Here is a 15,211-nt window from a genome sequence, read left to right on the forward strand (position 1 = left end):
TACATGATGGTGTACCTGTAAAGTAGACGAGATCATTAGACATGATGGTGTACCTGTAAAGTAGACGAGATCCTTAGACATGAAGGTGTACCTGTAAAGTAGACGAGATCATTAGACATGATGGTATACGTGTAAAGTAGACGAGATCATTAGACATGATGGTGTACCTGTAAAGTAGACGAGATCCTTAGACATGATGGTGAACCTGTAAAGTAGACGAGATCATTAGACATGATGGTATTCCTGTAAAGTAGACGAGATCATTAGACATGAAGGTGTACCTGTAAAGTAGACGAGATCATTAGACATGATGGTGTACCTGTAAAGTAGACGAGATCATTAGACATGAAGGTGTACCTGTAAAGTAGACGAGATCATTAGACATGATGGTGTACCTGTAAAGTAGACGAGATCATTAGACATGATGGTATTCCTGTAAAGTAGACGAGATCATTAGACATGATGGTATACGTGTAAAGTAGACGAGATCATTAGACATGATGGTGTACCTGTAAAGTAGACGAGATCCTTAGACATGATGGTGTACCTGTAAAGTAGACGAGATCATTAGACATGAAGGTGTACCTGTAAAGTAGACGAGATCCTTAGACATGAAGGTGTACCTGTAAAGTAGACGAGATCATTAGACATGAAGGTGTACCTGTAAAGTAGAAGACGAGATCATTAGACATGAAAGTGTACCTGTAAAGTAGACGAGATCCTTAGACATGATGGTGTACCTGTAAAGTAGACGAGATTCTTAGACATGATGGTTTACCTGTAAAGTAGACGAGATCATTAACATGATGGTATACCTGTAAAGTAGACGAGATCATTAGACATGATGGTATACCTGTAAAGTAGAAGACGAGATCATTATACATGAAGGTGTACCTGTAAAGTAGACGAGATCGTAAGACATGAAGGTGTACCTGTAGAGTAGACGAGATCATTATACATGATGGTGTACCTGTAAAGTAGACGAGATCATTATACATGATGGTATACCTGTAAAGTAGACGAGATCATTAGACATGAAGGTGTACCTGTAAAGTAGACGAGATCGTTAGACATGATGGTGTACCTGTAAAGTAGACGAGATCATTAGACATGATGGTGTACCTGTAAAGTAGACGAGATCGTTAGACATGAAGGTGTACCTGTAAAGTAGACGAGATCCTTAGACATGATGGTGTACCTGTAAAGTAGACGAGATTCTTAGACATGATGGTGTACCTGTAAAGTAGACGAGATTCTTAGACATGATGGTGTACCTGTAAAGTAGACGAGATCATTAACATGATGGTATACCTGTAAAGTAGACGAGATCATTAGACATGATGGTATACCTGTAAAGTAGACGAGATCATTAGACATGAAGGTGTACCTGTAAAGTAGACGAGATCATTAGACATGAAGGTGTACCTGTAAAGTAGAAGACGAGATCATTAGACATGAAAGTGTACCTGTAAAGTAGACGAGATCATTATACATGAAGGTGTACCTGTAAAGTAGACGAGATCGTTAGACATGAAGGTGTACCTGTAGAGTAGACGAGATCATTAGACATGATGGTGTACCTGTAAAGTAGACGAGATCATTAGACATGATGGTGTACCTGTAAAGTAGACGAGATCATTAGACATGATGGTGTACCTGTAAAGAGGGTCACAGTGCGATTCGGAAACATTTCGGTATGGTTTTATTTTTGGCTCTCGTGTGCACACACACATGTAAAGCCATGCCGTCATATAAAATATATTTATATCTCGTTTATCTGCTATCAGTCACACGATACAGCTACATTGCAACGCCTATTTTGACTCAAATCTTGTTATCAAAGCTTAGTGTCACTCGTGTTTAAAAACAGTTAAAAATGCATATATGCGTGCAACAATTAAAACATTTTTACCGACATCTGGCAATTTGATATTAGATCTAAACAATTATATTTTGAACTATTTGAAGTAGTTTTAGACAAATAAATTCTTAATACAAATTGTATCGCTCTTTGATCCTTATTCAGTTTTGCAGACTCCAGTAACTAACTGGTTATTGATGAGTGTTTATCTAAATCAAACAAGATTTTAATAATTTCTCAGAGATAAGCTTACAACTATTTATCAGTGTTACGCCTTTTACAAGTACAACGATGCGAAGGCGGGAAACAGGCGGGAAACAGTAGCAGAAGCGCTGTATATATACCTATAATAAAATTGAGATTTTTATAAAATACATGTCCGTCACAACTTCCACGAGCCGGCTCGCGACGCAGATGTCTTTATATGGTCCTGTCGTCGTAATTCCCAGGTAAGATTGAATTCATATGTCTGAAACAGATGACACATCCGAGGTGTATTGGGAAGGGGGGCATTGTTCGGGGATTAGGATGTCTGTTTCTTATACTTCTCACATCATCCCCAAAACACATGTTGTATGAACTAGTGTTTCAACTAAATGTAAGAGACATCATGTTTAAAATCAAAGATAAAGACGATCGAAGAACTGTATGTCTTAATAAATAACAACAATATTTATTATTTGTCTTGTTCTTTTACTCTTGCCGTCTAATTTTCGCTTGAATGTTTTATTTTATAGTTTAAGGAGAGAAGATACTGCTTGGTGTCAACAAATTATTTTCCCCAAATTATTGTTTTGTCTCAGTTGCCACATGAACTAAAATGATGTGGCTTCGTTATAAACTTATCTTTTCATCACATTGCGTTTTGTTTCCATTTGCTGTAGTCACTAAGATATATAGATGTCTTTAATTCAATTTCCTTTTATTAATTATTTAAAGTATTGCAGTTGATGTAGACTAAAAAGATACCATTTATAGATACCTATATATAGATACCTATATATATCGTTTATGGTCATGTCAGTAATATATCTAGAGCTATTGATATTATTAATTATTTTTTATTTATTTATTTAAGAGATCGGTGCCCTAGATGGCCCATGTTCTGATGATCGGCAGGTATAAGTTACACGATACATGTATGAGAAATCCTAAAACATGTGTTTTGTTTCTACTTAGCTTGTCATCATAATGTAAAATAGTTTTTTTTTATGAAATCCTGGCTAGTATTGTTCATTATGATAAATTTGGTTGGAAAATATATAAGTATATATATGTTTCTGGTAGTATATGTTATTTCTAATTTGCATCGTCAAATGCATGCGTCTAATTGAGGCTAGTCTCATTAACACACGCCTAGCGCTGTAATGTATAGGCTATGACAAGTTAATGTCCAAAAGGTGTTTCCTCGTTAGTCAGAGCGGGCGCAATACTAACACGGATACAATATACAAGTCTCAGACCGCCCACTACACATGTGGTCACTGGCCACACCTGTAAAACACATGTAAATTCACAGGTAATAATAGCACATTTGTGTAGTAGATCGAGCTTACCACAGCATCCTCAAATACATGTAGTCGTAATTTATCTTATTTTTACTGTAACCATACGCTTTTAGAGATTTAAATATAATTACTCGATTTTACAGAAAGTACGTGAAAGTACTAGGTTTATCGCATACTGAAATAAGGACATTTCATGCAGCCTATATTATTTATCTAAATCATTGTTCATTGATATACTTGCTGAAAGTAGAAACAAGTAATAGGTGTGACATTGACCAACTATGGACGTGCTGGAATAGCAATATCACTTTAGTTCATTTGGTCCCACACGTACGTACGTTAGTAACCAAACTCATTTATTTTTAATTACACATTGTATAAATATTCATTCATTTATTTTATCATACGTTATATCTGCATTCCTGGCTATAAAGGTATTTTTATGAAATTAAATACAATTTATTTAAAGGCCCACTACCTTTCCGAAACGGCTTTTAATTTTTAAAATGGGAATGTAAAACAATATCGATATTTTTGCAGAGTCTTAAAAATTATTAGCTTACCGTTAATACTACATTTATCATCACCTTCTGGACGATTTGATTAAAATAAATAAAATGTTTATTTTCATAACGCGGGTCGTATTATGTTTCCCGCCGTCGTCCTAAATACCGCGCGGTAGTTGAATATCACTGCGCCAGCGGCAAAACAGCGAATTGACTCTCCACTGTTCTTCTTCTTATGTGTACGGGACGCCGTCAAAGTATGACGATTATGTTTTCATATATTACGCAGGAATTCTTGCATATTTTGGTGTCGTAACCTTATTTTAGGTCATCGGTATGGATTTTCTGATGTTATAAATGTTTTTTAAGAAACCTTTATATTTTGCTCAAAATGCACCATCAAACATATATAGCCTGCCTATTTAAACATTCTTGGGTGTTTAAAATTTCAAAACGATATTTTATTATATCACTTGCAGATGCAATAAAGTATACGTTATTCTATACGTTTTGAGTTAGCATATATGATGTTAAACCATGTTAAGCAGAAAGGAGTTTCAAATACAATGAAGGTCTTCATCTATTTAGTCTAGGCCTAATGCTTTACCGCGCCCGGTCTCTGTATTAGACGTAGTGATACGAGGTAACTCGAATGATAGGCACATTCGGAAAGTGACCTAGCAATTCTATCCTAGAGGGGTCTGACTATTGCTCATTATCTTGAGTGTCACACCCTGGAGGCCATAATAGAACCGGTCCCGTTGAAGTAAGTGAACGATTGAACAAGACGTTGTTTTAAAAGGGTAGGTTTTGTAACGGATTAATTTATGAATGCAGATTGAACAAACGGATAAACTAGAACTAGCGTTTTCCATATGCTGACACGGAGTTTTTGTTGTCACATGAAATTTGAAAACGTTATTTTGGGCGGTGTCTGGCCCACATCGTGGTGATGTGTGTCATGTCTTGGTGAGGTGTGTGAAAGTGTTTACAACAAGGACATTGGAACATGGATGCTTATGTGTGAGAATATGGAGCTATGTATAATGGAAATAAGATGTGGTATCATTTGTTAAATTTCCGTTTAGCATTTTATTTGATTTATTATTTTGTTAACAAGACGATGGACATTGAAATGTGTTCAAGCGCTTAGGTGACCGCGATCATGATTGCACTTGTCAAACGAACATAAACTGGACAGGTGGTGAAAAAGATGAATGACTCCTGGGGGTCACTTTATTTGGAGGCAGTACGTTAAAGCACTACCGGATAATGATGTCGATTTGTCACTCTAACGGAATACAGCGTAATTTCCGACGTGAAAAATCTTAATGTAAAGATTGAAATGGAACATGTCCTAAAACCCCTTGAAATACACGTATTCATGTTTCACTTTCCTTATCAGACTTATTAGTTATTCATATGTATTGCGACGTATAATGTGATCAGCTGATGATTGTCAGAAAATGATCAACCTTGTAGAGTAAGATGATTCCAGCTAAGGTCATTTAGTAAGACTTCCTTGCATGAGTGTTGTGAAGGGAGTTGAAATATAGCCTCCAATACATCCATGTTTGTCTTCTTTTGATAGCAGTATATTAAGAGCCTTTGTAGTGCATCCGCACTGGATTTCACTGTTACAGTTCTGAGTTATGTGTATGTACCCCCACCTAGCTAGACTCTTCAACAACTCATAGTCAGAAGTTCACATTACCATTGCCTTGTTAGCTTTGTTTGCTATCAATAACTAGGAGATTGATCTAGGGAAGCAAACTTTGTTGAACCCATGAACCGATGACTGGGATAATTTTAGACCATGCTTTTTGAAAATTAATGTAATATTGTTTGACAACATATAAATGATATATACATTGACCATAGTTCACTTTAAGTAGCATTTTGGTATTTTTTTTCTTCAGGAGCATCAGTGTTTATTGGGTTTGACCCTCATTGGAAAGTTACCTCCCTTTACCTTGGACTATCCCTTTCCCTGGTGAACCTTAACTCCAAAAATGCCCAAAACGGTAAGTAGATTTCACGAATGTAACTATTGATACATACAGCTTGTGTAAGTCCAACTTCCCATATATATATAAATTAAAAAGAGAGATCTTTTCACAAATTCTGTTGATGTAGCCAGGTATCTTAACTGGAAAAGAAGTGTTTACTAGTGATTTGTGCAATATTTTGTGGAGCTCATGAACATAAACCTTCTACATAGATACATATATAAAAAGTTCAAAACCAGTATGCATTGAAAGATATTCATTATGCACATAAAAGGTACAATTTTAAATGAAAAACAAAATTCAAATGAAACCTTTTGAACGACTTCAGTGTATGAATTGATCAAAGTGATTGTCAAATTGTATTCACATGATCTAACTCTGTGGCAGTGTTGTAATAAATAGTTATAAGTGGAAATGTTTGGTGTGATTGGAGGCACGATCGTTACTTTTAATTTGAGCCCATGTATCAATGATTATACAATCACAGCTAGACAATGGATAATCTGTTTCAACTTTCAAAACATCCACATGGTTTTGAAATTAACAGTGAACCTACTACACATACTTAAAATATCAATATATGTGGCCATGTGATGTGATTATGGAGCAAAACACAAAATTGGAAAGTGGTGACACTGAGATAGAGCAGAGAGCAACAAGTGCACATGGCAGACAGTGGTTTTCCTGTAGGATCTGTTACAGCCCCCATTGTAAGGGGATAGCCTGCCAATTACTGGGGTTAGTGTAACCTTCACCCTGGCACCACAGAAAGGAGGGAAAATCTGTGGGCCAGCCACACACACGCATACCAGGCCTTGTACTGCAGCTGTCCCTACTCCTTCATCAACTATATAGTGGTCATTAACCAGGAAAGGGAATTAGCAGCTGATAATCAGCCAGTAATATTTGTGTCCGATTTCCTAAAACTGATAGTATAATCTGTGTTGATAAAATTCCATGAAATTGTGTTGTAAAGTCCAATTGGCCTGAGTGGTTCTTTATCTCAGCGGGTGAACAGTAGTTAACATAGCTATAGGTCAGGTTGTCAATTGTCATTTTATGCTAAATCTGTAGGAGCAACAGCATGATCATTCTAACTTTATAATGCCAAATTTTAAGCTACTGAAGTTTTATGTTAGTTAAATATAAGTAATACGTATGGGGATATATTCTTGTGTTAAAACATTTCTTGCAACCCAGCAACTTTTGTTTTGAAAATGTATGTACTGAAATAGAGTTTCCCTGTTTCAATGGAAATAGGTCATGATGCTGGTATTAATATTGCATGATGTAGGGCAAACATGGTTATCCAATCAGAAGCAATGGAATGTGGTATTAATAAATAATAATAATAAAATAAGAGAAGGAAAGATTTACGGCTAATTAAGATTCTAAAACCCAATTTATGTCCTATATTATTGTACAAGGTAGCTGTTCGTTTTGCTGGACGCTGAACACATGCAATACAGCTGGTACACTATCTATAGACAGTGTAAATGAAATATTAATGAATTACCTAGGGCCATTTGGATCTCTACCTAACGATACAGAACAGAAACATGTGGCTCGAGTTAGTATACTTCTTTAATTACTGTATGCAGTCTATCTTGGTTATAAAAGGCTTGTATAACAAAGTACATTATAAAGTACAACACCCATATATGATGATTGTGAATTCAGCATGAGCTTTGGCTGAAACAACTTATTTCCATAGTTCTATCCCTAGAGTCTAGACAAAGAATGTTTTGTCTGAAATGTTGGTTCTTTCAATAATGAGTTCTTAGATTATGTGTTTTGCAAAATTATTTTAGCCATTGCAAAATATGTATTTAGAGAATTTCTCCTGGAATTTTAAAGCATTCGAAAAACTATAATTCATTATGGTTTAATAGTAAAAAAAAACCACAAAAAAAACTCATCTCATCTATTCTGTCATGGTTTAATTGGTTTGTTTGTGTTAAACTTTTCTCAAAGCAATTTCTATCAAACAACATGCTTCTGGAATAGAGTTCTAATAGAAAAACCACAGTCCTGTTGACAGTACTAGAGGTACCTGTGGTCCAGAGATAGAACAATAATTTATATCTAAATTAATAACATTGAACATGTTAGCCTATCTGTTGTAATAGTTAATAACCTTTCAACATAAGTGGATACCATTTGTATATACTGGTGTTTCATTAAATACATGTGTGCCAGGAAGCAATGTAATTATGATTGCCAGTGTATAATGATAAACATTGAATCATAATTATACATTACCTAATTTCATTGTAAGTGTGGAAGGATGATGTAACTCGACAGGGATTTAACCAGAATTTCATTTAAAGTATGGAATGATGAACTAATATTATGAATTTCACCTTGATATTACTTGATTGATAGAGTAAGACGGCCTAAGGCTGACAGTATTACTGATACACTGCAGTGTTGATAAAACTTTCCAAAACTTCAAGTGCTGTGACCTATATACATGTTAATAGGACGAAACATGTTTTGTGTATAGGTCCCTGCACACAGTACAAAACGCAATATGAAACATGCTTTTGTATGCATACAGTAAGTTTAAAGTCACCCATGCACCGGGGATATAGGCACAGTAAGTTTAAAGTCACCCATGCACCGGGGATATAGGCACAGTAAGTTTAGTCACCCATGCACCGGGGATATAGGCACAGTAAGTTTAAAATCACCCATGCACTGGGGATATAGGCACAGTAAGTTTAAAGTCACCCATGCACCGGGGATATAGGCACAGTAAGTTTATAGTCACCCATGCACCGGGGATATAACTGCCTATTTACATCAAATTCATATTCAGAATTCAAGAACAGATTGATCTAAAAGGGCTAAGAATAAGATGGGTGAGACACCTTTTATGAACCCTGGGTTTGAAATCTTCCTGGGTTTCAAAAGTGAAAAATCGTCAATTATTAATTTCTGAAATCAATATGTGGATTCTTCGTCTTATAAATTATGACACCACATCTCTATGAATTAGGCTAGTACTTCCCACCATTTACACTTTCAATTTCTTATTTATATATGACCTGGAAATTTTAGCGATCATTGAAAACAAACGTTTCATTTTCAGTATCATTGATTCATTATACTGGAATTTTCACCCTGTCAGCAAATTACCATTAGATCTAAATTTATAATTGAGAGCAAATTATAAATACTAGTAGACTATGGTGATTTTGCTGTATACATATGAAAGTAATATACTTTCAGTTGAGGCCAGTTTGAATGCAGTATAACAAATTTAGGAGTAGAGTTGTATATGATACAGATTGCTATTGTGGTAAATCAGGGAGAGGTGCACACTTTGACCACACCTGGTTACAAGTCCAGGTAGACCAAGTGGGGGAGCAGATAAGCTGCTCGGCATACCTCCGTATCTAGACAGTGGACCTAGCACAGGGCGGGGGACATAGGTAGATCTTTAGTCATAGCAATGTTACATGTAATACACACAAATGGAGATATATCTATATATATATAAGGTGTGCCATATGTGTAAATGTGGTATTGTCTCCTGAAGCAGAGAAGTTATGATTAGTCACCTTTAACGAGAGAACATTTACAGGGAAAGCAAAGACATGATACCATTGATTAAACATTTGAGTTATCTGAGGTTCCTTAACATGACCCTGGTCAAATTTAACAGTTGATCGATCCTAATTCTATTTGTGTCATCCAATCGTTAAAAAAACCTGGTTTTTATAGATGAGGAGTTATTAACTAATTATTAGTTGCCATCCATTGGTTTTTAACACATTTTTCAAGACCTAATACTATATTGGGTATGAGACATTAGATACATATGGGGTATATGTTATCTCTACTGACCCAGGTCATCAGGTCAGTTTCCTTGCATGGGTAATCAGCTGAGCACTGCTTTTGTCTGGTGACTGAACACTGGACCATGATAGTGTATGTACTGGTGTATATTCTCTGTCCACTGAGAACTGATATCTCGCATCAACATGGGGTAATGTACAAGCATACATGAATGGAAGGTCAAGGTGATAAAGTAAAAAATGAAAACAAATCCATCAGGGTTGGTCATATCATTACAAAAATACACATACATTTTGTCATCAGGAAGGTGAAAATAATGACAAGTCTGTCAAAGTTTGGTCACATCAATGCAGTATTACTTGGCAACAGTATTAACTTCTGTGCTCCAGGAGACAATACCACATAAGTGTTACTTAATGACACATTTTTTATTGGCATAATGAAAACTTGAGTTGTATATATGGATTTGGAATGGCACGCCCCTTTATAAGACTCGAGCATGTAGAGGAGGAATCTGATTCGATATCATTGTCGAAGGGAATATTGATACATTGGCCAGTTTATGATGGGCGTAGAATCTGTACCACATGTACCGGGGAGGGTCCTTTATAAGACTGTTGCCAAGTGTAGTCCTATTTTAAGATAAACATTTACTGTCCACACCCAGTTACAGGGATGTATAGTCATCACTGTAAGGAAGTTTTATACTTCAGATATATTTCTATATTTCTTCCTGTCATTCCCATAACTTTTCTGTGATCAATACCTCATTAATGACATCACAGTAAACAATTATATTATACATTACAAAGCAAAAATAGCTCAATTTATTTTGTTTTACTTTATGAATGTAACAGAACGGCCTTTTACGACTCTTTGGGCATGACTGATTTTTGACTGGTAATTGGCAGTATCCTATATTGCCAGTTTACTTATATATCTAAAAACCCATTAGGTTCTAAGTCATATGAAGGAAAGTGATGCCAGTGATATCATTATAGGGGATAGTTACATAACAGGGTAAATGTTTAGTGCAATATTGGTTCTAGGCTGATCAGAGATAATGGAAGATTTAACTCAAAATAATGGTTTTATATTGATTCACGACTAGGTACTCATATTAATCAAATGAAAACATAAACAAAAATTCAGAATGTTTGAACTTTCTTTGCCTTCCATATCATTTTATATAGAAGTTTTAGGTTCAGAAAAAGTAGGCAAGATTTTCTTCTGAGATTAGAAACATAATAACGAATAAACGATTTGCAACCTTCTACTAAAAAAAAAAAAAAAAAGAAGAAGATTAAAATGCCCAATTAAATCCTTGACTGATCATTCATCTAGATTTAATGGCCTGTTTACCAGGCATGGATTCACTACCTGATAAACATGGGATAAAAAAGTAACTGGACCTGAAATTTGAAATTATGAATGGAAGTTGATTTTACTATAACATGTACATGAATGGTTATAGCTGGTAAGTAGATCACAGCATGATCCAACTTGAAAAGGTCAGTGAATGTATTTATGGGTTGTAATCATTTGTAAGTCTTGGTCTACTTACACAGTTAAAGTAAACAGTATAGGTGATCAGTCAGGAGTCACACTACATTGATAGATTGAAGAAAACTACACTTAGGCTTAGACTAGTATTTTGAGAGTTAGACTATTGGTATGTTGTTAGTATCAATATTACTATTTAACACTACATTCATTGAAATTTGTTATTCAAAAAGAAAAAGAAACCAGTTGTGTTTGATTACCAATAATGAATCAACAATTTATTTCAAATCTACATGTTCAAATTATCTTGAACTACAATAATGTATATGTTATTAGTAATTGAGTTAAAAGTTTTTGCCATGGCAATTTAAAATAAATCACGATTCTGTAGATTTTTGAGGTTTAGTTGGAGGCAGCCTGTTTCCTGATTGAAGAGGAGAATGACAGATACTGTGAACTATACATGGTAGCCAGTTAGAGGGACGTGGGAATAGATTACTGAAAGCAAAAACTGATGTGTGACTGATATGTTTTGTGAGCCTTGTAAGACCGAACAATGAATACGTTGAAAGGTACCAGTTTATCCCGAGACAGACAGGACTATCAATGTTGTTGTAAAAACATGACAGTAACTGATTTGTTGAAGATGTAGTAGAAATTATGAGTGCTCCTTAGGGAGAATAATACATCATCTGCTTTTGATATTGAACATTTTATATCAATTATGTTTTTTTAGAGACTAAAGGATTATTGAAGTGTATGTCATACCTGCTGTAAGTGAAGGAAGCTTATATATATGCTTTATTATAAAGTATGATTTTTATTGATTGATGGCAATAATCTCTAGTTACATCAAGATGAAATTTATAGATTAGACATCTTTTATTTTGTATATAGATGAGTGTTTATATATATTAATCTTATCAATCTTATCACAAATACCAATGTATACAATATACATATTAAAGTTTATCTTAGATTTGAATTTCAATTGATACCACAATGACATTTAAGTAAATCTGCCATGTGACTATGCAATTCATTAGCAACATGCCAACACATGCAGTATTAATTTATCAACACTGATATCTTTATAAAAGAAACGATAAAAACTTATTGAAAGTGAAACTGAAAGTTATTGTCATGTAATAAAATAGGTGCACCATGTACCTGTGAAAACTATTTATGTATGAAATTTTTATTGCATCTTTTTCTTGATTTTGAATGTCCAAAAATAATTCTAATTGTTTGTAGTTGGTGAAATGTAATAATATGACCAACATCAGATCTCTAACTAGATGAATATTACCTTTACACAATACTGCAAATACTTCTAGAAAAAAAAGACATGATATTAAAAAAAATAATGTGTACGATATGTCTATTTGTTCAACCTATTAGAGATGATTGGATAGTCTAACAAACAGCAAAGGCAGAGCCACTCATCAGAATGTGAAAGCCCTGAGGTAACCTTAGATGTCAAAACAATACCAAGGTGATGTTCATTGCTGCAGGAGTTTCCATGGTCACACCACAAGACATGAATGTTTAGCTACACACACTATTGTGTATATTAACAGGGTTATACCCTCTAGAAATGCCAATAAATATGATGATGTTGTAAGGTTGGAAAGGAGATCTGTCTGTAAAACAACAGTTGCCTGTAATTATGATGATGTTGCAAGGTTGGAAAGGAGAGTTGCCTGTAAATATGATGATGTAACAAGGTTGGAAAGGAGAGTAGTCTGTAAATATGATAATGTTGCAAGGTTGGAAAGGAGAGTTGCTTGTAAACATGATGATGTTGCAAGGTTGGAAAGGAGATCTGCATGTAAAACAACAGTTGCCTGTAATTATGATAATATTGGAAGGTTGGAAAGGAGATCTGCATGTAAAACAACAGTTGCTTGCAATTATGATAATATTGGAAGGTTGGAAAGGAGATCTGCATGTAAAACAACAGTTGCCTGTAATTATGATAATATTGGAAGGTTGGAAAGGAGATCTGCATGTAAAACAACAGTTGCTTGCAATTATGATAATGTTGGAAGGTTGGAAAGGAGATCTAGAGTTGTCTATAAACAACTGTTGCCTTTAAATATGATGATGTTGCAAGGTTATAAAGGAGAGTTGTCTGTACTAACAACTGTTGCCTGTAAATAGATGATGTAACAAGTTTGGAAATGACACCGTTTGTCTGTACTAACAACAGTTGCCTGTAAATAGATGATGTAACAAGTTTGGAAATGACACGGTTTGTCTGTACTAACAACAGTTGCCTGTAAATAGATGATGTAACAAGTTTGGAAATGACACGGTTTCACAACTGTCTTAGTTGTTCTCTACTTCATTCAGAACAAACCATTACAGTTATGACTAGCCTCCGAGGTTCACACTCCAATACACTTACCAAATTTGGCGAATTACTCACACATAGTTCACAGGTGAACAAGAAGGGGATTTCTTCTATAAATCTGCTGTTTAAAGGCCCCATTAATGTGTATTAGGAGTGGAAGACAGTTGAGTGTGAAATAACAGCTTAATGTCCTGAGGCAGTGAACCGTGACAGAGCTAATTAAGACTTCCTGGTGTAGTAGGAGTATTTTCCTGAATACCCCAAAAACTTGTCTCTAAATATATTCTCCAATTTCTCTTTAACAGCCGTGAACAATTAATAACTTGCACAGCAAGTTTTGTTAGCTGGGTCAACAGAAAATAGATTTAAGTCATTTGTGTTTGAGATTTTCTTGGTACATTATGTACAATACAGTTGTAGTTCTAGTACTGATAGTGTGTACATAGTTTGAATGTTCCTATCATTCATGATACGTGGTGGAATGTCCGTAAGAATTTAAATATTGACTGGGATAGTCTGAAAGTATGGGTGGCTTAATCTTCTCTGGGCCCCTACTTGATGATTGTGCCAGTAAGGTTTATTGGATAAACTTTTGTCTGGTATTTTTATCTAAAAATCCCACGGCCTTTTTCATTGTTCCGATGTCACATGGCCGGTCCTGGTTCCTGCTTGTTAAAGTGTGGGTCCATCACAGTGATAAAATCTTGAGCTGATGTTTGTCACAAAACTTTCTGTTGGTCTTTATAGTTTCCTGTTGGTAGTAAACTGGAATGTGATTTTCAAACAAGACGTTAGTTTAGTTAAGAAACAATAACATTGCATAACATACAACACAATTATCACCCTGTTTTGTAGTTTTCTGAATGTTGAAAAAAGTATTGGTAGTTGTAATTGGAATCTTTCGTTATCTTCCTATCATGACACACCTATATCCTTAAGGGAATCAAGTGTTAATGATGTCATGATTGTCATGCTATTTACCTCCAGTGTGGTGATAAGTGGGGTAGCCATCAGCTACTACAAGAATTGCCTCAAGCAGAGGTAAAAAGGTAGTATCTTTAAATCTTGCGGACAAGAATCAGTGACAGTTTAATAATTATATTTTTCAAATACCTTTCATTTGTTAATGAGTGTTATAATAAAGACAATTGTTTGTTCACTGTCTTTACTTAGGATTGTTCACTGTTTCTTTACTTAGGATTGTTTACTGTCTTTACATAGGATTGTTCACTGTCTTTACTTAGGATTGTTCACTGTCTTTACTTAGGATTGTTCACTGTCTTTACTTAGGATTGTTCACTGTCTTTACTTAGGATTGTTCACTGTCTTTACTTAGGATTATTCACTGTCTTTACTTAGGATTGTTCACTGTCTTTACTTAGGATTGTTCACTGTCTTTACTTAGGATTGTTCACTGTTTCTTTACTTAGGATTGTTCACTGTTTCTTTACTTAGAATTTTTCACTGTCTTTACTTAGGATTGTTCACTGTTTCTTTACTTAGGATTGTTCACTGTCTTTACTTGAATTGTTCACTGTTTCTTTACTTAGGATTGTTCACTGTCTTTACTTAGGATTGTTCACTGTTTCTTTACTTAGGATTGTTCACTGTCTTTACTTAGGATTGTTCACTGTTTCTTTACTTAGGATTGTTCACTGTCTTTA

General features: G+C 34.9%; 1 protein-coding gene across 4 annotated transcripts in view; it reads left to right on the forward strand.

The window, feature by feature from the left end:
• Nucleotides 1–4,537: 4,537 nt before the first annotated feature.
• Nucleotides 4,538–15,211, forward strand: part of LOC138304798 (radixin-like) — a 47,248-nt gene continuing 36,574 nt past the window's right edge. For 2 of the 4 annotated variants that reach the window (XM_069245076.1, XM_069245106.1), the window contains exons 1-2: nucleotides 4,538–4,678; nucleotides 5,795–5,899. In XM_069245076.1, coding sequence (XP_069101177.1) covers nucleotides 5,888–5,899 — 12 coding nt within the window. In that variant the 5' untranslated portion in view covers nucleotides 4,538–4,678; nucleotides 5,795–5,887. Of the gene's footprint in view, nucleotides 4,679–5,189; nucleotides 5,209–5,794; nucleotides 5,900–15,211 lie in introns of those variants that run through there. The other 2 variants (XM_069245087.1, XM_069245097.1) reach the window with 2 other exon arrangements.

Source organism: Argopecten irradians, chromosome 1 (assembly GCF_041381155.1).
Source record: "Argopecten irradians isolate NY chromosome 1, Ai_NY, whole genome shotgun sequence".
Classification (NCBI taxonomy): Eukaryota; Metazoa; Mollusca; class Bivalvia; order Pectinida; family Pectinidae; genus Argopecten; species Argopecten irradians.